Below are 23,439 nucleotides of genomic sequence, written 5' to 3'. Positions count from 1 at the left end.
GGGGGGGTGACTTCCTTGATGTAGGTATCCAAGGAAGCCTAAGGCTCTGGTAGCCAAGCCTTCCCTCCCTTAGCAAGAGTTCCTTTGGTCCTTCTCAAATCTCCTGTTCCAAACCCATACTGTGTGTGAAATTCCACCGCAAGGCCCGGACCTCCAGGCACGCTGAGGCAGGAAGCAAGCATTTAAGAGGTGCCACCATTTCTTCAATTGGAGGAGCCAACTTTCAGCCCTTCTCATCACTCTGGGTGTAGGACATTCCTCATGCCAGGGTCCAGAGTGTCATTGCCAATGCTGGAGTTTCGCTCCCTACCTCCTGCACATTTTCTGTCTTCAAATTTCTTCAAAGACGACGGGCAGGTCTCTTTGCTGCTTTGGGTCAGCTCCCCTCCCTTAAGGGGCCTGTCTCCATCTCGGAGGCAGAAATGTTCCAGGGTTTTACTCTAACCTGTTCACTGGGGTTTACCTTATCCTGGACCAGAAGATCTTCAGCTAGTTCCTATTGGTCCAGAAGTTCAGGATGATATACACCCGGCCCATCATTGCCTGGCTTCACCCGGAGATCGAGGATATATGCCTGCACCTCCCTATTTTCCATGCATACCGTCGCTACCTGTGTTTTGCTATGGGCACCCAGCATTTCCAATTTGTTGGTAGCTGCATAACCCAGTGTCCAAAAATCCTGTGTCCCACCTCCCCAAATATAAACACACCCCACCCTGACTGACCCCAAAAATACACACCGGTTTATTTTCATTGACGTTTCACTTTCTTCATGTTTTGTCTTTGCAGAGTCCGCAAGCAGCTGATGTGCAGCAGAGGCCCGTTATGAAGGGGTGAGTGACTCCGGGCTGGTATGCAATGTGTCCCAGAATCCTCTGCTCCGGGACGGAATACAATGTGTCTGCTTTACAAAATCCTCTGCACCGGTCTGAGCAGTCTGGACTTTCACTGTCTTCTCTTTTCTTCCAGGCAACAAAAAGTGGCAGAAATGGACGAGGGGACCGTCCGCATCCAGGAAGGTGATCAATGCTTGGGGATGGGTTGTCTCTCGTGTCAGGCTATGTAGGTCCAGAGGGCGGTGTAAAGGTTTGGCATAGCTGCCCTCCAGTTACTGGTCTGTATACTTAGGGTCAGTGCGGGGTCCTCTCCCAGTATATGAGGGTACAGGTTTGGTACAGGTCCTTCCAGTTATCTGTATACAGTGGCTCGGTGTGGGGTCCTCTCCCAGTATATGAGGGTACAGGTCCTTCCAGTTATCTGTATACAGTGGCCCAGTGCGGGGTCCTCTCCCAGTATATGAGGGTACAGGTCCTTCCAGTTATCTGGATACTGGGGTTCACCCAGTATAAGTGGGCATGGTTGTAGTATAGGATACAGATCCTCATGGTATAAGAGAGCACAGGTACAGTAAAGCGGCTTGGTACAGGGCCCCTTCTAGTAGGGAGGGTGCAGGTATAGTGCAGCAGTTGATGCGGGGCCCCTCCTTATATGAGGACAGATGCTTAATACAGGAGCTCCAATGGGGTCTGTTCTGTCTCTAATGTTTTGTCTGTTTCTCACAAGGAGCAGTGGCGACAGGTGAAGACCCCACTAGTGTTGCTATCGCCAGTATCCAGTCGGCTGCCACATTCTCTGATCCCGGCGTTAAGTATGTATTCCGCACAGACAGCGGAGGCACCCAGGTAGGTGTTTGTGTGTAATATTAGATGTCCTGGATGGAGGCTGGAGGTTCTTTTAGATCAAATACTCTGAGATCATACTTTATTTTGGCTGCATCTCTCCGGTAGGTGATGTACAGGGTCATCCAGGTAGCAGAAGGTCAGTTGGATGGACAGACAGAAGGAACCAGTGCCATTAGCGGGTTCCCAGCAACACAGTCTATGACACAAGTATGTTTTGTTGGGGTTGTACAGTATATGTGATCTGCCCCATGTAACTCTCCTCTACACTTCCCCACGTCCTGAGGTAACTCTCCTCTGGGCTCTCTTCCCCATGTTCTAGGGTGACGCTCCTGTGTGCTCTCCCCATGTTTCATATGTAACTCTCCTCTGCCATCTTCCACGTGTTCCATGTATAACCCTCCTCTGCGCTCTTCCACACTTTCCATGTGTAACTCTCTTCTGCTCTCCTTCACACATTCCATATGTGTGTTCTTCCACACGTCTCCATATGTAGCTTCCCTCTGCGCTCTTTCACACGCTCCATATGTAACTCCTCCACATGTTCCATATGTAACCATATGTGTGTTGCTCCATATGTAACTCTCCTCTGCGCTCTTCCATATGTAACTCTCTCCTCTGCGCTCTTCCACGCGCTCCATATGTAACTCTCCTCTGCGCTCTTCCATATGTAACTCTCCTCTGCGCTCTTCCATATGTAACTCTCCTCTGCGCTCTTCCATATGTAACTCTTGTGACGGACCCCCGTACTCAGGATGAGTATGTCCACCGCTGTCTTCTTCCTTGCTGAGGAGATATTGGAACCCGCTGACCTGTAGCTCCCAGTTTCCCCAGTCACTGGTCGGGACACGAGTGTAGGTGAAACAAACTCTGCTTTATTGAGCAACTGCACATACTTGTATACAGCAAGTGATGAGATCAGATTATAATCCCATCACCTCCACCCTCCCCTCCCAGACAATCGGTCTGCTCAACACCACAGGTGTCCACCTGCTAACGAGCTCCAGACAGCCATAGCGGGAGTCTGGCCAGAATGTCATCGTTCTGAGCTCCCTCAGAGAACTATGGGAGATAACGAGGGATGGTGCTGATGGTCTTTCCATAACCAGATCACACAGCATAACGCACTCAAACATAACTCAACACCAATACACATTTAACTCCTAAAACTGATCACCATGTTGTCACAACTCTCCTCTGCGCTCTTCCATATGTAACTCTCCTCTGCACTCTTCCATATGTAACTCTCCTCTGCGCTCTTCCACACGCTCCATATGTAACTCTCCTCTGCGCTCTTCCACACGCTCCATATGTAACTCTCCTCTGCGCTCTTCCACACGCTCCATATGTAACTCCCCCTCTGCGCTTTTCCACGCTTTCCATATGTAACGCTCCTCTGTGCTCTTCCACGTGCTCCATATGTAACTCTCTTCGCTCCTTCCATACACTCCATATGTAACTCCCCTCTGCGCTCTTCCATACGCTCTATATGTAACTCCCCCTCTGCGCTCTTCCATATGTAACTGTCCCCTTTGATCTCCCCCATGTTCCATATGTAACTCCTTTATGCTCTCCAGGCCGTCATCCAGGGTGCTTTCACCAGTGACGAGGCAGTAGACACGGACACCTCAACCACGGAGACGCATTACACCTATTTCCCCACTACAGCGGTCTCAGACACCAGCACAACAGTGGGCACGGGAGCCACAGCGACCACAGTGGTGACAACACAGAACAGCGAGGCTCTGCTGGGACAAGCCGCCTCCACAGGTCCCTACATCACCAGGTCCTTTCTCCAATGCAGTCTGTATGTGTCCATCACTAACATCTAATTCCTCCACAGGTCAGTTCTTTGTCATGATGTCTCCTCAGGAGGTTCTCCAGGGAGGTGCCCAGCGTTCCATCGCCCCTAGAACTCATCCCTACTCGCCGTAAGTCTACCAGTCCTGTTCTGCTAATCATTTAGTAGTGGGGTCCTCTGATTCTAATGCATTTTTTTTCTTCTCTACACTAGGAAATCGGATGGTCCGCGAACCACACGGGATGAGAAGAGGAGAGCGCAACACAATGAAGGTACAATATTGATAGGTGGGAATAATGGGCACACATGACTTTATCAGAGATGGGTTCTGTAGAAAGACTTGAGAGCACTCATTACTACACACAGAGATGTCTCCTCCCTCACTCGTTAACATACAGAGAGATCCAACGTGCACCTCTGATAAACAGTTGTTCCCTTTTCCCTGTAAATATCAGACAGGCTGAGTGGGAAAGAATCGGCCTGTGCCATTGGCTTTGGATAGAATTCACATCTGCTCTTCGTCCTCTGTCAATCACAATCTCACTGTCATTCTCTTTCCCCTCTGTTCTCACCGTCATTTTCCATCGGTCTCCTTCCAGGGCAGGTTTGGATCTAATTGGGGGTTGAGGGAACACAGACAAGTTTTGTGACCCCCTTGCTAAGCTAAGCGAGCTAATTGTTGGTGGATTATTTTTAATTGGTGGCTTCTGTCTGTCCTTTTAGTGGAACGTCGCCGGAGAGACAAAATCAATAACTGGATTGTTCAGCTGTCCAAGATCATCCCGGATTGTTCCATGGAGAGCACCAAGTCTGGCCAGGTATTGAGGGGATACCCAACATGTGCAATGAAGTCTATGCCATCACCTGGAAGGGGAGAGAACCTGTGTTTTTGGTTTTATTGTTGTCTTTGTCGTTACTAGGAAAGTGTCAGCAGTCAATCATCTCTTCCTGAGATGACGCCAGTAAGATATTCTGTTTTATTGTTGTCTTTGTCCTGATTGCGGGAGTGTCGGTCTCTCACTATCCTGATTGGGGGCATGTCGGTCACTCCTTGTCCTGATATGAAACCAGTGGTGGCTTTCTGCAATGATTGACTAATAGATTACACTAAAGGGTTGTGTGACCACTTCTTGTTTGCAACCAGTTGGATTGATCCGGGTCCTTGAAGGCAGGGGAGTAGATCTGGTTGTTTGGCTTGTCCCTCATCCTCCAAGGTCATGTAGAAGACCTGGTTTGTTAGATTGACTCCCATATTCCGAGGAAGGGTAGCAGAATTAGTTGATTGGATAGTCCCTCATGGTGGGGTAGCAGACCTTGTTGATTGGATTGCATCTCCTCCTCTAGTGCCAGGTCACAGACCTAGTTGATTGGACTGTCCCTCATGGTAGCGTAGCAGACCTAGTTGATTGGACTGTCCCTTTATGGTACGGTAGCAGACCTAGTTGATTGGACTGTCCCTCATGATAGCGTAGCAGACCTAGTTGATTGGACTGTCCCTCATGGTAGCGCAGCAGACCTAGTTGAGTGGACTGTCCCTCATGGTAGCGTAGCAGACCTAGTTGATTGGACTGTCCCTTTTTATGGTATGGTAGCAGACCTAGTTGACTGGACTGTCCCTCATGGTAGCGTAGCAGACCTAGTTGATTGGACTGTCCCTCATGATAGCGTAGCAGACCTAGTGGATTGGACTGTCCCTCATGGTAGCGTAGCAGACCTAGTTGAGTGGACTGTGCCTTTTTATTGTAGCAGACCTAGTTGATTGGACTGTGCCTTTATGGTATGGTAGCAGACCTAGTTGATTGGACTGTCCCTCATGGTAGCGTAGCAGACCTAGTTGATTGGACTGTCCCTCATGATAGCGTAGCAGACCTAGTGGATTGGACTGTCCCTCATGGTAGCGTAGCAGATCTAGTTGATTGGACTGTGCCTTTTTATTGGAAGAGAACTTGGTTGATTGGATGGTCCCTCATGGTATGGTAGCAGACCTAGTTGATTGGACTGTCCCTCATGGTAGCGTAGCAGACCTAGTGGATTGGACTGTCCCTCATGGTATGGTAGCAGACCTAGTGGATTGGACTGTCCCTCATGTTAGGGTAGCAGATCTAGTTGATTGGATTGTCCCTCATGTTAGGGAAGCAAATCTGTTTGTTTTTTTATGGGTAACATGGCAGAATTCTGAAACAAGCTGTGCATACTGTGGAGGCAGGGGAATCCTCTCCCATTAGTTACCAGCTTACAATTAAGTTGAAACAAAGACATGAGATACAAAACTGAAACGCAGGTGATGGTGCTTACAAAATGCCTCCAGTGAACCCTCTCTTTTGCTGCAATGCAATGGGCAAGGCTTTGGTTCTGATGTAATCCTAAGTCTTGCTTTTCAGTTCTTGGTATAATTCCATGGCAGTCTTCAGGGCTTCTTTTTTTTTTTAATGAGTGCCCCCGATCCATTAGGAATATAATAGAAAAGTTTGCTTGCTGTGAGCTTTAAATGACCTCTCTGGTTCTGTATGATGTCTGTGTGTCATTAAAACTGTGTAAAAGTATGGGGCCTGTGTAAGAATCTTCAGATTGACCTCTGTCTCCTTGCAGAGTAAGGGTGGTATCCTTTCAAAAGCATGCGATTATATCCAGGAGCTGCGGCAGGGCAACATGCGTCTGGCTGAGGAGCTGCAGACTCTGGAGCAGCTGCAGGTTGACAATGAACTCCTGAGGCAGCAGGTGAGTGCCATGGGTCAGGACTGGGAGGCAGGATTGGGTGGTAAGATTGTCTAATGGGTGGGGTTGTATTGTTGCCCAATCCTCGTTTGGTGTGCGTGGTAACATTGCCTGGCAGGTGCCAGGAGTCTGGTGTGAGTGGCAAGGTTGCCCAGTATGTGGCGGGAGTCTGGTGTGAGTGGCGAGGTTGCCCAGTATGTGGCGGGAGTCTGGTGTGAGTGGCGAGGTTGCCCAGTATGTGGCTGGAATCCGGTGTGAGTGGTAATGTTGCCTGGTGGGTTTCTGGTGTGAGGGATGGGGGGGTCAAGCCTTTGGGGACTGGTGTGGCACAAGAGGTCAGTCCTACAGGAGGGTGGGTATTTGTGTGGGAGGCACATGAGGTCAAGCCTTTTGAGGTGAGGGAGGCAGTTGAGGTCAGTCCTAACATGCTTCTCCCTCTCAGGTGGAGGATCTGAAGAACAAGAACCACATTCTCCGCGCTCAGCTCCGACATCACGGTGTGGAAATCATTATTAAGAATGACACCCGCTGACAAGAGGCTGCAGCCAGTTCTGTGCCACGGACCAAGACTTGTATCACACAGATTCCCCACCATCGTTTTCCTGCGCCCAGCCTGCTACCGTTTGTGTATATTCCTTTCATGTATATATCCCGCTTAGCGTCATGTCTGGAGTTCCTGGGGAAGTGGACAATAAGCGCAGGAAGATTTGTAGAAATGTATATTCAGACTGCCCTCCCTGTGTGCCAACCACACCCTCACATTTCCTTTTTATTGTACTGTACAATCCAGGTCGTGCTTTCTTTTTATCCATGGAGCAATCCAGCTGCCAAGAACTGGCATTTGTATTCCAACAGGATGGTGCGTACAGTGCTGGACTCTGGCCCTTTCTTCATCTGAGCTCCTTGGACTCATTGCAACTCGAGGGCCAAATGCCCACCAGGTACCTCCCCTTGCAGTAGAGTGGGGTCCAGACAATGAATGTCCCAAAGGCCACCAAGCTCCGCCCTTTGCAGCGGAGGATGACACCGGGACTGCTGCTCCCTTTTTATTGCTCTGTATGAATTGTTGGTTTGCTTCACCAAGCTTCTTAATTTTATTCTAGAACTTCTAGTTTGCTGTATAATTCAGGTAGAAGTCAGTCCCAGCTGCGTCTAGTATATTAGTGTCACTGGATCCTAGCTGAGCGACCGGCAGATATTCTGTGGAAGAACAAGTGATTGACAAGAGGAAACAGACTGCTGATTTTTCCTGTTTATTGTATAAAAGCGCCACCGTTAAATGTTTGTATACAGATATTGGAAGAGGGGAGGCGGTTCTAATGCACAATATCATACCGATGTCTCCACTAACAACTGAATATAGACTCTTAAACTGCTGCCATCCTGTGTACAATAATCTGAGGGGCATTTGTGTGTGTATGTAACATTGTATTCTGTAGAATGGTCTGTGAGCGAAAACCTGATCATTAGAAATGACTTCCTCGCAGCTCAGAGGAAAGGCTTTAATTGGAGCCTTTTTGTGGGTCCGGTTTGTTGGGGAGATGGAAGTCTCCTGCTGCAGCTTCCTGTTATCTACAGAGGCTGACAATTATATTGATGGACCCATTGAGGGGGAAGGAGAAGTATCATGTTAAGTTCTTTGTTCAGAGCATTATAGAGGTAATGGAGGAAGAGCTGGTGCAGCCATTGCTGAGGGGAGTTAGGGGAAGTGGGCACGGGTTGCCCTTCTAACTGATCTACTAGAGTCAGTCTATGGATACACTAGTGATTCAAATAAGATCTTGGTGTTCATTAAGGGACACAGAAAGTCTTTACTGTTGGATTGTACTGCTTCCTATATGAGAATGGGACACTGCCAAACACAAAAACTATTCACGAGCCCAGAATAATCCCGCCTACTACCAGCATGCCTCAGTCTTGTAGCAAAGCAGTACCATAGACATGATAATAAACACATGGGGTGGAACTTATGTCCCTCAATGAATTGCAAGAAAATAATTTCATAGCAAATACAAAAAAAAAAGGCTATCACCTTCGAGATGTCCAAAAGCAGTCCACATGAGCGGTGGGCAACAGCAAACAAAATGCTGACAGGCCCACAAAACAAACAAACTGGGGACTGCATGCAGCTTGGAGAGCTCCATGAAGGACCTCAATCCTGAAGCTAGCATCAGATGCAGCCTGAACTTCCTCCTGGTAAAACGTGGACAAACATAGCCACATAAGACCAGGTAGTGGCATTGCAAACCTGGGGAACAGTTGCTTGATGCTGGAAAACCCAATTAGCACTCAGGTCTAGTACAAGGGCGCCTTGAGAGGAAAGGTCCTTAAGACCGTAAGCTTGAATGCTGATCTGTTTGAGCCACTTGGGAATAGTGTAATGAGAAGCAGGTTCCATCGTGAATGATGGAGAGTCAAGACTTTTTCAATGTAAAGTGGCTGGGAAACTCTCCTAGCCCTAACTACATCCAGGCAATGGAGGGAAGTCTGATGAACTGGAGCCAGACAGAGATGACAACCTGGTTGAAAGAAAGGCTGAATCTACCTTAGGTAGAAAGGCAGTTCTAGGCTTCTATACCACCTTGTCCTTGTGTAAGACCAGAATGGGTTCTTTACAAGATAAGGCTACCAGCTCAGGCACTCGCCTCTCAGAAATGATGGTAACAAGAAAAGCAATCTTGTACGAATGGAAAGGGGCATGGCCCTGATAGATTCAAAGGCCAGTTATTCAAGTGCTAAGAGAATCCATTTGTGATCCCATGGAGTTACAGTGGAGCAAGCAAGAGGAGCCACGTGGAAAAAACCCCTTCATGGAGATCTTGATCAAAGAATGGGAAGCCAGCACTCTGGAATATGACGGTAAGCGCGGAGACCTGAGCTTTGATGGTGCCAACGACCAGATGCTACTCTGGATCTATCTGTAGCAAGAAGAGCATTCAATACATGGAAGACTTCATACGGTGAAAGCTGCTTACCTCGCACCAAGCGAAGTATGGCTTCTATGTATGATGATCGAACATACAGGAAGTAGACTTGATTGCTTTGAGCATCATAGGGGTCACCAATGTCCTTAGAAGGCTACATCATCAGTGCCTTCCACAGAGATCTCATTTGGGCCAATGTGTGACCCCTGTACTGCCATCTCTTGATTAGTGTTGTCAAGTTTAATAAAGGAGGAGGTCCGCTTTAACTGATAGATAGTGGGGATTTTGAACAAGTCCGCTCCTATTGCATGGCCTACTCAAGTCCACGGTGACAGGGTCACGTTAAATCAATGCAAGAGCTCTGGACTTGGAAACGCTTGGTGGCTATCCAACATGATACAAACTCAGGTCTGGAAAGTGCCACATTGCAGAGCCCAGTGCCCAAAGGTCACATTCCAGACTTGTCCAGGTACAGCATTAGAAAAGGCCGATCCAAAGATCTGCATATAGAGACCAGCTCAGGAGTGATGTATTAAGAATCCTGAATGAAGAAAAAGGTTAGACTGAGAGGAGACATCCATCGTCCTAGGACATTATCAAAACCCTAAGGCATGCTGGGAGTAGGAGGAGGTTATCCTGGGATGAACCACAATTGCTTTGTTTGCCAGTGTCCACTACTCCTGTAGGCAGCAATATAACCCTACAGTGAAAACTTCCCGTGTCCCTCAATGGACAAGAAAGAAATCTGCTATGGGGAAGTTTCATTTCTTGTGAACTTAAATTATTCCAATCATGTTGATTTCAGTGTGCAGCCCCTGAGGTGTTCACCCTGAGATGTACAGTAATTGGTGTTTTCTGAGTCTTTGCTCTGTCACTAATCCTTGAATGTCCACGTGTGGTTGATACATTTCCAAATGTTTTCTGGTGGGTTACATACACTCCATCAGTGTTGTATTTTTGTGTCATTACCACTGCCATGACCAGCAAGACCAAAATGCTGCTTTCTGGGTTCTGTTATAGAGATCTAGCACTGCAGGAACTGTGTAGGCTGCTGTTGCTGATCTCTTCCTCTGAAAATAGCAGTTACCTGGCTGTAACACTTCAATTTACTGACCTGGAGCAAGTATATAGAACAGGATTTCCCTATTTACTTGCTGCACGCATGCTCTAAGTCAGTGACTCAGAAAGCTTTAGGGCCTGTTCACGCCTTTGCTGAAAAAATGCAGAGATGGCAACTTGCCTTGTTTTCAATCAGCTCAATGCTTAAAACAGTACAGTGGGCTAAGATCAGCACTGTACTTGTCAGTGTCCATGCATTCAGTGTGGCATGCTGTTGTGCATGGACCCCTGAAGCCAGAGGCAGCTTAACCACCAGCATTTTCAGGAGGTCAGAAATGGCATCTTGGGTATTTTTCTCATCATTTTTCTTTAGATCAGGGGTAGTCAAACTCCAACCCTCCAGTTGTGGTGAAACTACAAATTCCATCATGTATCTGCCCCTGGGAGTCATGCCTGTGGCTGTCAGCCTTGCAATGCCCAATATGATTTGTAGTTCTGGAGGGCTGGAGTTTGCCTACCCCTACTTTAGACCTTGTATAAGAGCTGTGTGTACACCTGCCTTCTATAAAGGTTTTGAAAGCTACTATAAGCCTGCTCAAGCCATTGTCATTAAGATCTACGTTTAACTTCCGCATGCTAGAAGTCAGGTTTGCTTTAAAGGCTTCAACATTGGTGCTTGAAGCTTTAGAAATCCATTGTAAAAGCCTGCTGTACACCCTGTCCTTATACAAGCTGAGACCCGAGTGCACCATGACTCAATGCAACACATCCAAACGTGGCCAGTCTAGAAATGATGACCTGATTGCATTATTCTTTACTTAAAGCTCAGGAACTCCTCACTGGCATAACCAGAATTATAACATTGTGTCATATTGTTGTACTTACTATGTATATTATATCCAAGTGATCTAAAAGTGTGCTGTAGACTTTCTCCTTCATAGGCAGTATGAGCCATGGGGGAGTGACACTGTGGAGTGAAGGGAGCTAGCACTTAGACTGGTCCCTTCATTCTGTGTGCCTGGTAGGGCTGCTGGATGGGAGTCTGCTGAGCACCGAACAGACTGACACCGTAGCCCCATCAGATAATGGTGCAGAGCATCAGCAGTTAGCCATACTTGTCCGTACAAATGACATCCAGCTAACCACCAGTGACCATCTCTGGGGATTACACCGAAGTGTACTGATGATATTGCATACTTTTCTGATCAAAGATGATTTTATCTGGATGGGGGCTCTGGGTATGGTTTGTGAACTGGTATAATGTACTGTTTATAAGCTGGGAGGAGGGCACCTGGTATAAAGAAGTACGTGGTGCATGTACTGTATATAGGCTGGGAGGAGGGCACCTGGTATAAAGAAGTATGTGGTGCATGTGCTGTATATAGGCTGGGAGGAGGGCACCTGGTATAAAGGAGTAAATGGTGCATTTGCTGTATAGGCTGGGGGAGAGTTCCTGGTATAAAGACGTTAATGGTGTGTGTAATGTATGTTAGCCAGAAGGAGAGTACCTTGTATAAAGAACTGAATGGTGCATGTAGGTCTAGGGCAGGGGTAGCAAACCTCTGACCCTCCAGCTGTGGTGGAACTACAAATACCATTGCAAGTACCATTGCAAGATTCTCACAGCCACAGACATGACTCCTGAAGAGAGATGCATAATGGGATTTGTAGTTTCACCACAGCTGGAGGTTTGCTACCCCTGTGCTAGGGTCTAGTATGAGGGTCCAGTTGTTCATTCCTGTCTGGGCCACCAATGCCTTCAGACTGTTTTCAATTTTGGAACATACACAGGAAGGACAAAAGTCAGGTTGTCAAACTGCAATGTGTATGTCACTGTGCATAGCCTGCATGGTGTATGTCGGTGTGCATGGTCTGTGTACACACTGCAGTGCACTACCACTATGAACTGCCTTTGCCTTGGAGGTAAATATGGGTTGCATGTAGCTACAGACATGTAAAACTATCGGTGGCACTTTGCAGGAAACGCATATGTAGAAGGCCCATCTTCCGGGTGTGTGCAGATCCCATAGTGTATGGTCCAGGTCAGCTATTATTCTGCCGTAGGATTCCCAGGGGGTTGGATCTTACACCAGGAATCCAGAATTCAGAGAGTAAAGGGAAGAGCGGTAGACAGGAGGTGACACAGGGCTGGTATTATCTTCATCATCTTCCTCGCTCTCAGTTATGGAATCATCAGTTTCAGAGCACAGACGAGGAAAGTGTTTTCTGATGTGTGGTGTCTCCAGGACAGGTGATAGGTTGATCTGGCTCTGCCGGACACTGTACAGGATGCGGGGAGAAGGCCGTGCTGGCGGAATATATGGCTCGGACACAGGTCGGGCTATGAGGCTGGATATTCCTGTGTCACTGTCTGCACTTTTAATGACATGAAGTTGTCCTGCAGAGAGATTGTCCACCCTGTGGGCAGGAATTGGGAACGTATGGGTTTGGTATAGCGGTCATAGCAATATTAAAGTCACCTTGAAATTCACACACATCTAAAAATGTTCTTTGAAAGGTTTACCTGGTGGGGTCATATAACTCGGCTTCGCGCCACTTTCCCCGACTCTGCTGGTGGAGGCACAGGACCAGAGCAAAGAGCGCCAGGAGGACCAGACCCATGATAAGTGTGATGGTGATGGCGGCAAATATCCCCATTGCGTCGATACCTCCTGCAAAAAAAGACAACCGCACCAATGTCAGCTAATCCATCATTTCATTGCTTCAAATTTCTTTCTCTAAAGTGTTCTATTTATCATCCTTAGAAGGCATTCTGTTGTCACCTGTGATTTCCCAGTCATTACAATTTTGAAATTATTCTCTTGAGAGAATGGGCACATATGGAGGCTCCTGTGCCTGTATACGAGTGGGCTGGATGCCCAGAATATGATCCTCCACTACTATGACACAAGAGATGCATAGGATCCCCAGAATGTGATCTTCCACTATCACACAAGAGAGGCATGTTAGATCCCCAGAATGTGAGTTTCCACTACTATCACACGAGAGAGGCATGGTGGATCTCCAGAATGTGCTTTTCCACTACTACGGTATCGCACAAGAGAGGCATGTTAGAGCTCCAGAATGTGATTTTCCCCTACTATGACACAAGAGAGGCATGGTGGATCTCCAGAATATGATCTTCCACTACTATTACACTAGAAAGGCATGTTAGATCTCCAGAATGTGATCTTCCACTACTATTACACTAGAAAAGCATGTTAGATCTCCAGAATGTGATTTTCCACTACTATCACACAAGAGAGGCATGGTGGATCTCCAGAATGTGACCCTTCACCACTATCACACAAGTTAGACATGGTTGATCTCCATATTGTGATCTGCCACTATGACAGGAGGGAATAGTTGATCTCCAGAATGTGATCTCTGAGATTTCAGTTTGCCACTACTGTGCTGCCCGCTGTTCTCTTTGCTGGAGAGAAAGCTGTACCTGAAGAGCTGCAGTGCAAAGATCTGCCTGCTTCATTGATTCAGGGGGCAGCTGTGACACAAGGAAGCAAAGCCCTGCCCCTCTACCAAGATGGCCGCCTTCACACAGAGGCACATGACGCAACAAGGCATGGTAAATCAGAAAGGGGGAAAAGAGCAGCTGTGGAAGACGATAACTGGTGACTAGTTCTTTGTTCTCTGCCATTTTGGGCACAGCTTCCACAGCACAGGTCCTCTCATCCCTGTATATTGCTCCCTACATCTAGTGGCGGTCTCGCAGACACTCACCTACATGAATACGAAGCTCTATGGCACAGGACTGAGAGCCCAGCTGATTTGTGGCTGTACAGCGATACAGACCCGACGTCCCCAATGTGATGTTTGTCAGGGTAGCGGAACCTCGATGATCTGCCAAAACAAGATTGTGGTCAGCGGAGTTCTGTACTAGGCCAGATCCTAAGCAAAGTTTAGAGTGACCTTAGACTTAAAATGTGGGTACCCTCTGATGATAATGAGGTTTGAGCCTATTAATATTAAGTTCAGTTGGTCCCAAGCCTAATGCAAATGAAGCCTTTCATTTAGTTTAGGTGACCTCAAGTTGCACTTGATTGGCCAGGTCTCTGTAAGTTCCAAAAAGCAGGGATCTGCCACTCTGGGGATGTAATCTTTATAGTTCTTAGGTGAAGTACTAAAACCAATTGTTATTTAGAGTTTCCCCTTGACCTGGTGTTAATCAGTTTAAGTGATACATTTATGAGCAGTGTCGTAAATCGCTAATGCATGGTAATGGTTTCGGCCAGCTCCGCTAATCCCCTAATAAATTAGCAATTGACAAGTTTTAGATAAACACACAGGCCTGGTAAAGCTAATGACAAAGGTAAGTTTTAGATAAACACACAGGCCTGGTAAGGCTAATGATCCAGATGACCTCCAAGTCACCCTTAAGTTATAAATTATCAACCCAATTTCATAACTTGGAATTGGACAATGATATTGTAAGATTAATGGCACAAATAGCTGTGTCTCGTCGAGGCGAGAACATACATACCAAAAACAGATAGTTTATGATGGTCAATGGCCTGACAGGCGACATTTACCCTCCTAGCTCAACAATCATAGATATCAGCACAAAGTTTGATCTCAATCTAAAGCTAGCTTCATGACGCATCATAATTTAGGGGTTGTCAGACAATATTGGATATGAATATTCAATTATCCTCTTATGAATTTAAACGTTTGGAAGGAGCAGAGGAGGACATCGTGAAGGCTTAGCCCTCCTGCTCCCCCTCCCAAGCCTGCCTTAGGGGCCAGCTACATGACACACCCTAGAGGTCTGACAAAAAGATGCTGCTAGAGGCAGCAAGATGAGGCTCTTGTTGGTAACATGAAGAAAAGGAACTCCTGCAACATCAAGAAGTTCGTAACATCCCAAAAGAGTTCTCTTTAATATCTGGAAATGATGTGTGCAAGCCTTGCTTGAAGAAGAGCCACTCAGACCCCTCTTTGGCTTATTGAACTCTGGACTCTGTCAGAACTCATAAACCCAGGACTGTTAAGTATTCTCTTTTTATTACCCTTTATTATCCTGTTGTTATATATTATTACTATATTATTCTGGGTGAGTGCGTCCAATGTAGGCCACCATGGGAGAGGGCAGCAGGGGAGGCAGAGTCGGATTCCTGAAGCCAAGTTTCAGTGACAGCAAGCATGTTAAAGGAATTGGAGATAAGAAGATCATGGACAGCAGTGAGTTTGTTACAGACAGAGCGTGCATTCCAAAGGGCACATGAGAAGGAAGGACCGATTCTAGGAAGCAGGGGAATATAAATCAGGGTGCGTGGATTGCAGCTGGTGCCAGAGGAAAGGCAGTACTGGTATGGAGGGTGAATATTAGAAAAGAGAGGGCATGGATTGGGAGAGATATCCCCTGAAGTCAGTAGAAGCAGAAGTGTGAGGGAAGTGAGATGAGAGGGAGTTTTACATGAGCGAACATGCCCAAGTGTCTTGGAGGTAACCCTAGCATGTGTATTCAGAATGAGCAGGAGGTGATGAGTGCAGTAATAGGGAGAAGGTAGGAGAGAAGGAGAAATATATAAATTGTGGGGTGGAGAGGGGGGATAAAGGAAATACAGTTTAAGTAGAGAAGCCACAATTGTGAGAAGCAATGGTAGAGAACGCATGGTGTGCAGAGGAAGTATGAGACACTAAAGTGAATGAGGAGTAGTAGGTATGAAACGGGTGCAACAATGAAAGGAAAGAGGTAGGGAAGAGGTTAAAGCGGGATAGTATTGAAATATATTTTGTCTCCCTTTATATCTTTTTCTGTATATTTTCTGCACTGTTTCTTTTATTAAAGGACGATCTTAAAAATCGCTAAGCTTATCTCTACGTTCTAAATACAAACTTACATTTTCCTTGCCTCTGTGAAGAGCGCTACTGTATAGTGAGACCTGTCATATCTCTGTCTGAGAGGACAGCGGTATCATAGGCTTTGTTTAGGTGTTTTGAATTGTCACAGCACTTGCTGGGAACAGTCCTTGTTTCCGTTAAAAAAACAAGTGGTGGCAGAAAATATTTGGTGTGTAAAGGGTTAACTACGGTGTTAATCAAATGCGGTGTTAACCAACCCTAGTGACGATCGCTCTCAGTCTGCTGGCCTGAGATTGTTGTCCCGCGAGCTTGGAGGTCTCTGTGCAGGATGAGGCTGAGAGTGGTATCGCCACGTCTTTGTGACGGCTTACTCAGTTTTGAACTGCGTATAGTCCCGTGTGGTAGATGAACAGTGGGTTCGGGCCGGGAGTACGTCACACCCTCCTAAGACTACCTGCTGCAGACTGCACATCTAAATGACTACTCTTAACTGATCTTTAAACTGTAGTACAGGAGCTGCTTAATATTTAGAGTATGCTCCCTGTTGAGTTTGATGGAGTCGGCTTTGTAGGTGAGGAACTTGTACTTTGATGCTGATCATGATCCCGCTCTATCTCCAGGGCTGTTATACCTGATTTTGGGAAGAGGAGGAACCAGAGGTACAAAGCTCCAGCCACATAATGGGTTTGTTGCTCACCTTCCTGGTGGCTGATGAGTAGTTGACCATCAGGGGACATTTTCTCCCATCTGAAGCGGGGAGTTGGGATCCCCTCTGTCACAGAGCAGCGGAGGTGGATGCTGCCTCCTTCCTGGCCTTGGCCATCGCTGGAACAGTCTGGAATGGAAGGAGGGACTGCAGGAGACAGAATAAGTCATATGACCATCAGAAGAGGACTATGGAAATGGCGAATACCAATGCAGTACTCAGGAACACACAGTAGGGGCCCCACCGCTATTTTTCAGAGTCTCTCTGAGACATGATTGTTATTTAACAGCTTACCGAGTACGGTGAGTCCAACCAGGCCGATGTTGGGTGTTGCCCCATCTGGTGGGTTCATGACGGTGCACTGGTACGTGCCGGTGTCCGACACCCGTGTGTGGTTAATGAAGATACTGGCATCCTGGGTAGGCTGAAAGGCAAATCTCACTCTGCCCAAATATTCAGTCAGACTTTCCACAATCTGACCCTGTTCATATGCAATGACCTGACGGAGAGAGCGCACATGAGCATACAATCTCAGGATGCTGATGGGTCCTGGAAAAATATACATTATCAGTTTGCACACGGTAATGTTTCTAGAGTTGTACTTCTCTTTATACGCACAGCATCATCTGAAGACCTAAAAGCCTACATGTGATCACAGGATCAGAAACAACCATGGTTGGTTCCCAGTCTGTGACCTGCGTCCGTCAGTGACAGTTGAGCGCTGCTAGTTCCCAGGTGATAGTCCACCACCTTTCCGGTGTTCTAAATGTGACAGATCCATGTTGTGATAAATGCAAACCCATCATTCCAGCTCGTACTTGAATCTATAGTGCCCTCCAGCATTTGTCACATTACTAAGAGGCAGACGTCTACAGAGTATCTACAACACTCTTTATGAATTCCTCTGTTCTCTCAGAAAGTTGAGCAGTGCAGGAGAACATTACAGATGGTGTCCGTCAAGTGGTGATATAATGGAAAACTGACCTCTAACCAATAGAACATCCCAGCATTCTATCAAACTTGCACCCATTGAGTAGTCCTCAGTGGTCATCCATGTGATGCCCCAGTTTTGTCTCACCAGTATCAAATGTTTTCCCCTGTCTCAATACTGAGTGGTCCTCAGTAGAACTCCATTTAATGCTCCAGGAGTGACCCATCTGAAGTGGTTGTTTTCCCGCATACTCACCATTTGAGCGCTCCTCAGTGGAGCCCCATGTGGCGCCCCAATTGTGACTCTATTGCAGTGGGTATTTTTCCACCATACTCCCGAATCGTGCTCCTCAGTGGAACCCTGTGGGAAACCTCATGCGTGACTCACTTGCAGTGAGTGTTTTTTCCCATACTCCCTCACTGAGTGCTGCTCAGTGAAGCTCCATGTGATGCCGCAGTTATGAGTCTCCTGCTGTGGATATTTTTCCACCATTCTCACCCCTTGTGTGCTCCTCAATAGGATGCCCCAGATTTGACTCACCTGCAGTGGGTGTTGTTTCCCCATAACTACCCATTAAGTGGAGCTCATGTGACATCCTCAGTGGAGCTCATGTGACATCCCACTTGTGATTTACCTGCAGTGGGTATTGCTCCCCATACGCACCCATTGAGGGCTCCTCAGTTAAACCCCACTTGTGACTCACCTGCAGTGGGTGTTTTCCCCCATAGTCACTCATTGAGGGCTCCTCAGTTAAGCCCCACTTGTGACTCACTTGCAGTGGGTGTTTTCCCCATACTCACCCACTGAGGGCTCCTCAGTTAAGCACCACTTGTGATTTACCTGCAGTGGGTGTTTTCCCCCATAGTCACCTATTGAAGGCTCCTCAGTTAAGCCCCACTTGTGACTCACCTGCAGCGGGTGTTTTCCCCCATAGTCACCCATTGAAGGCTCCTCGGTTGAGCTCCATTTGATGCCGCAGTTGTAACTCACCTGCAGTGGGTGTTTTCCCCCATACTCACCCATTGAGAGCTCCTCAGTTAAGCCCCACGTGAGACTCACCTGCAGTGGGTGGTTTCCCCATAGTCAATAATTGAGGGCTCCTCAGTCAAGCTCTATGTGATGCCCCACTTGTGACTCACCTGCAGCGGTGACGATCCCCCATAGTCACCCATTGAGAGCTCCTCAGTAAAGCTCCATGTGATGCCCCACTTGTGACTCACCTGCAGCGGGTGTTTTCCCCCATAGTCACCCATTGAGAGCTCCTCAGTAAAGCTCCATGTGATGCCCCAGTTGTGACTCATCTGCAGTGGGTGTTTTCCCCCATAGTCACCCATTGAGGGCTCCTCGATAAAGCTCCATGTGATGCCCCACTTGTAACTCACCTGCAGTGGGTGTTTTCCCCCATAGTCACCCATTGAGGGCTCCTCGGTAAAGCTCCATGCGATGCCCCACTTGTAACTCACCTGCAGCAGGTTTTTCCCCCCATAGTCACCCATTGAGGGCTCCTCGGTAAAGCTCCATGCAATGCCCCACATGTAACTCACCTGCAGCGTGTGTTTTCCCCCATAGTCACCCATTGAAGGCTGCTCGGTAAAGCTCCATGCGATGCCCCACTTGTAACTCACCTGCAGCGGGTGTTTTGGCTCCTCCAGTGGAGTAACCGTCCAGATGATGTTTAGACGGTTGAGTGCGGCTGTGGTTCGGAAGGAGCAGGGGAGGAGAGCTGTCCCACCTCTGGTCACCTGGACGCTTGGAGTGTTTATCGTCACCTTCACTGCGCTCACTGCTGCAAGAGATCCAGAGAAGAACCCCAATAATACCGGAGCTACAAGAACCAAACACGAATGCACCTCAGTCCACCTCAACGATTTCTCAGTCAAATCATTAGCATTAGAACTTCAGCAGGTCTGACTAGAAAGCAAACTTATAATATGAGAAGAATCTACAGTAATAATATCTGAGTACATCGTGTGTAAGACAAAAGAATGCTGAGAGGTGACCACAGAAGAAGCATAAGAATGGCGAAAACATCGCCAAAGTCTCTGCAAATCTCCGAAATGAGCATCACATGTACGAAAGAGGAGATTACAACTGACAATACCCTCAATCTATCATCTAATATAAAGATATTACACTCTAATATAGAGAATATATTCTAGCATAGTATATAACCCAGAACACAACACCTTGAGCTAGAATAATATACAGAATATAACACCCGATATAGAATGATATACAGAATATAATACCCGATATAGAATAATATACAGAATATAACACCCAGTATAGAATGATATACAGAATATAATACCCCGATGTAGAATGATATACAGAATATAACACCCGGTATAGAATGATATACAGAATATAATACCCCGATGTAGAATGATATACAGAATATAACACCCGGTATAGAATGATATACAGAATATAACACCCCCCGATATAGAATGATATACGGAATATAACACCCGATATAGAATGATATACAGAATATAACACCCCGAAATAGAATGATATATAGAATATAACATCCCAATATAGAATGATATACAGAATATAACATCCCAATATAGAATGATACACAGAATATAAAAAATGCTGTTATAGAATGTTGTCTTAGCTTTGTGTAAGGTTAGCTCTGTATAGGGATAACACTTTATGGGGGTGGCTCTGTATAGATTAGTTTGTATAGGGATAGCTCTGTAGCAGGGGCGGACCTACTGGTGATGCAGTCGGTGCGACTGCACCAGGGCCTGAAGCTGGGGGTGGGGCGGGGGTAGTGATATGTTAGCTCTGTATAGAAGTAGCTCTGTATAGGGTTTGCTAGCTCAATTTAGGGATAGCCCTGTATATGGAGTGGCTCTGTATAGGGGTGGCTGCACAGGGGTAGCTCTCAATATGGGTAGCTCTGTACAGGGGTGGCTCTGTATAGTGTTGCCTCAGTGGCTCTGTATAAGGGTAGCTCTGTATAGGGGTGGCTCTGTATATGAATATCTCATTAAAGGGGTAACGCTGTTTAGGGATAGCACTGTATATGGGGTGGCTCTGTATAGGGGTGACTGTACAGGGGTAGCTCTCAATATGGGTAGCTCTGTACAGGGGTGGCTCTGTATAGGGGTAGCTCTGTATAGGGGTGGCTCTGTATTGGAATATCTCGGTATAGGGGTAACTATGTTTAGGGATAGCTCTGTATAGGAATATCTAATTAAAGGGGTAACGCTGTTTAGGGATAGCCCTGTATATGGGTAGCTCTGTATAAGAATATCTCGGTATAGGGGTAACTCTGTTTAGGGATAGCTCTGTATATGGGTAGCTCTGTATAGGGGTGGCTCTGTATAACAATATCTCGGTATAGGGATAACTCTGTTTAGGGATATCTCTGTATATGGATAGCTCTGTATAGGGGTGGCTCTGTATAACAATATCTCGGTATAGGGGTAACTCTGTTTAGGGATAGCTCTGTGTATGAATAGCTCTATATAGGGGTGGCTCTGTATAACAATATCTCGGTGTAGGGGTAACTCTGTTTAGGGATAGCTCTATATATGGGTAGCTCTGTATAGGGGTGGCTCTGTATAACAATATCTTGGTATAGGGGTAACTCTGTTTAGGAATAGCTCTGTATAAGGATAGCTCTTTATAGGGGTGGCTCTGTATAACAATATCTCGTTTTAGGGGTAACTCTGTTTAGGGATAGCTCTGTATATGGATAGCTCTGTATAGGGGTGGCTATGTATAACAATATTTCGGTATAGGGGTAACTCTGTTTAGGGATAGCTCTGTGTATGAGTAGCTCTATATAGGGGTGGCTCTGTATAACAATATCTCGGTATAGGGGTAACTCCGTTTAGGAATAGCTCTGTATAGGGGTGGCTCTGTATAACAATATCTCGGTATAGGGGTAACTCTGTTTAGAGATAGCTCTGTGTATGAGTAGCTCTATATAGGGGTGGCTCTGTATAACAATATCTAGGTATAGGGGTAACTCTGTTTAGGAATAGCTCTGTATATGGGTAGCTCTGTATAGGGGTGGCTCTGTATAACAATATCTCGGTATAGGGGTAACTCTGTTTAGGAATAGTTCTGTATATGTATAGCTCTGTATAGGGGTGGCTCTGTATAACAATATCTCAGTATAGGGGTAACTCTGTATATGGATAGCTCTGTATAGGGGTGGCTCTGTATAACAATATCTCGGTATAGGGGTAACTCTGTTTAGGGATAGCTCTGTATAGGGGTGGCTCTGTATAACAATATCTCGGTATAGGGGTAACTCTGTTTAGAGATAGCTCTGTGTATGAGTAGCTCTATATAGGGGTGGCTCTGTATAACAATATCTAGGTATAGGGGTAACTCTGTTTAGGAATAGCTCTGTATATGGGTAGCTCTGTATAGGGGTGGCTCTGTATAACAATATCTCGGTATAGGGGTAACTCTGTTTAGGAATAGTTCTGTATATGTATAGCTCTGTATAGGGGTGGCTCTGTATAACAATATCTCAGTATAGGGGTAACTCTGTTTAGGGATAGCTCTGTGTATGAGTAGCTCTATATAGGGGTGGCTCTGTATAACAATATCTCAGTATAGGGGTAACTCTGTTTAGGGATAGCTCTGTGTATGAGTAGCTCTATATAGGGGTGGCTCTGTATAACAATATCTTGGTATAGGGGTAACTCTGTTTAGGAATAGCCATGTATATGGGTAGCTCTGTATAGCGTTGCCTCAGTGGCTCTGTATAGACATAGCTCAGTGGCTCAGCCCTCAGTAAGTCTATGGAAAGTGACCAAGGATCATGGAAAAAGCGTCCGGTGTTACCTGTCAGGGTGAGAAGCCAGGGAAGTGGAAGACCTAGGCGGCTCTTCATGTTAGGGGTGTCGGAGTTGTGCCTGGAGATTGGGGTCACCCCGATCACTCCTCTGTCCCCTCTACTTGTGTCACTTTGTCCCAGTTCCCTCCTCCCCCACCCTCGTCCCCCCGCCTCCTGGTTATTTGCTGAATTTATTACGCTCCATTTCCCGGGTCATTATTTCCCAATCTCTCCATTCACTCTCTCCTCTATATACGTTCACAGCACAACAGCTGATTGCAGCACCATAAGAGGCCACCGGGCCATGCAACAAGTATGGTACAATGGGATCGGCCAACAAACCAGACAATCTCGGTGAGACCGACCACCAATCATTTCTATTCTTTATGGAGAACCTGCGCTGCGTACACGTGGCGTCCAACCACCCGTTAGAGCGCGGACTGCGCCTTGCCGGGTACACAGACATATCGATTAGAGGTCAATCTAGGAACGAGCGATTCGTCGTCAATTAAAATTTGGAACAATGCAACACGCACAGTATTGATTGAAAATACAATATATCAGATATCAGTTTAATTGATCGGAAACGATGGATACAACTCTGCCGCGGCCGAGCGACTGATAAAGCCGCCATATATCAGGTTAGGGATTATATTGAAGTAACTGTGGTCACCCCCAATTAATAGGCGTGTGTCTGTTCGCTGTGCTATGTGAATCCTCTTTGTCACGTCATTGTTATCTGCTCCTCATCTGTCACTGTGATTCAGCACATTCCCCGACCTCGGATTATTGTCTATGTATGAAGGTCAGAGGGTGTGGTGGTATAGAGGCCACCTGTGTGATTAGGTGGCGATGGAAGCTGCCTTTTACGAACCGATGTGCTGCATACAAGGAGTGACAGAGTGCAGGCTGCAGGCAGATGGCTGCCTCCACCTGAGCCTTCTCGCACAGGCAAAATTAATTTATTGTATACACAAAGGAGGAGGATGACACC

General features: G+C 46.7%; 2 protein-coding genes across 2 annotated transcripts in view; one reads left to right on the top strand and one right to left on the bottom strand.

Moving 5' to 3' along the window:
• The window catches only part of USF1 (upstream transcription factor 1), a 9,830-nt gene extending 3,078 nt beyond the window's left edge, over positions 1 to 6,752 (top strand). Inside the window, exons 2-11 of the mRNA XM_018565228.1 lie at positions 790 to 833; positions 970 to 1,019; positions 1,564 to 1,682; positions 1,788 to 1,889; positions 3,257 to 3,449; positions 3,523 to 3,610; positions 3,694 to 3,752; positions 4,204 to 4,298; positions 6,070 to 6,198; positions 6,638 to 6,752. Of these exons, the coding sequence (XP_018420730.1) occupies positions 790 to 833; positions 970 to 1,019; positions 1,564 to 1,682; positions 1,788 to 1,889; positions 3,257 to 3,449; positions 3,523 to 3,610; positions 3,694 to 3,752; positions 4,204 to 4,298; positions 6,070 to 6,198; positions 6,638 to 6,727 (969 nt within the window). The 3' untranslated portion in view covers positions 6,728 to 6,752. The remainder of the gene's footprint in view (positions 1 to 789; positions 834 to 969; positions 1,020 to 1,563; positions 1,683 to 1,787; positions 1,890 to 3,256; positions 3,450 to 3,522; positions 3,611 to 3,693; positions 3,753 to 4,203; positions 4,299 to 6,069; positions 6,199 to 6,637) is intronic.
• A 5,510-nt stretch (positions 6,753 to 12,262) lies between these two features.
• Positions 12,263 to 22,557, bottom strand: LOC108794215 (immunoglobulin superfamily member 11-like). Its single transcript, XM_018565217.1, has 7 exons — positions 22,454 to 22,557; positions 19,261 to 19,421; positions 16,999 to 17,203; positions 16,696 to 16,851; positions 13,917 to 14,036; positions 12,703 to 12,850; positions 12,263 to 12,596 (listed from the first exon to the last, which is right to left on the bottom strand). The coding sequence occupies exons 1-7, from the start codon at positions 22,500 to 22,502 to the stop codon at positions 12,263 to 12,265; spliced, it is 1,173 nt and encodes a 390-aa protein (XP_018420719.1). The 5' UTR covers positions 22,503 to 22,557.
• Between the last annotated feature and the right edge of the window lie 882 nt (positions 22,558 to 23,439).

This window comes from Nanorana parkeri, unplaced genomic scaffold (genome assembly GCF_000935625.1).
Source record: "Nanorana parkeri isolate BGI_ZX_2015 unplaced genomic scaffold, ASM93562v1 scaffold823, whole genome shotgun sequence".
NCBI lineage: Eukaryota > Metazoa > Chordata > Amphibia > Anura > Dicroglossidae > Nanorana > Nanorana parkeri.
This window is presented reverse-complemented; position numbering and strand designations above follow the sequence as displayed.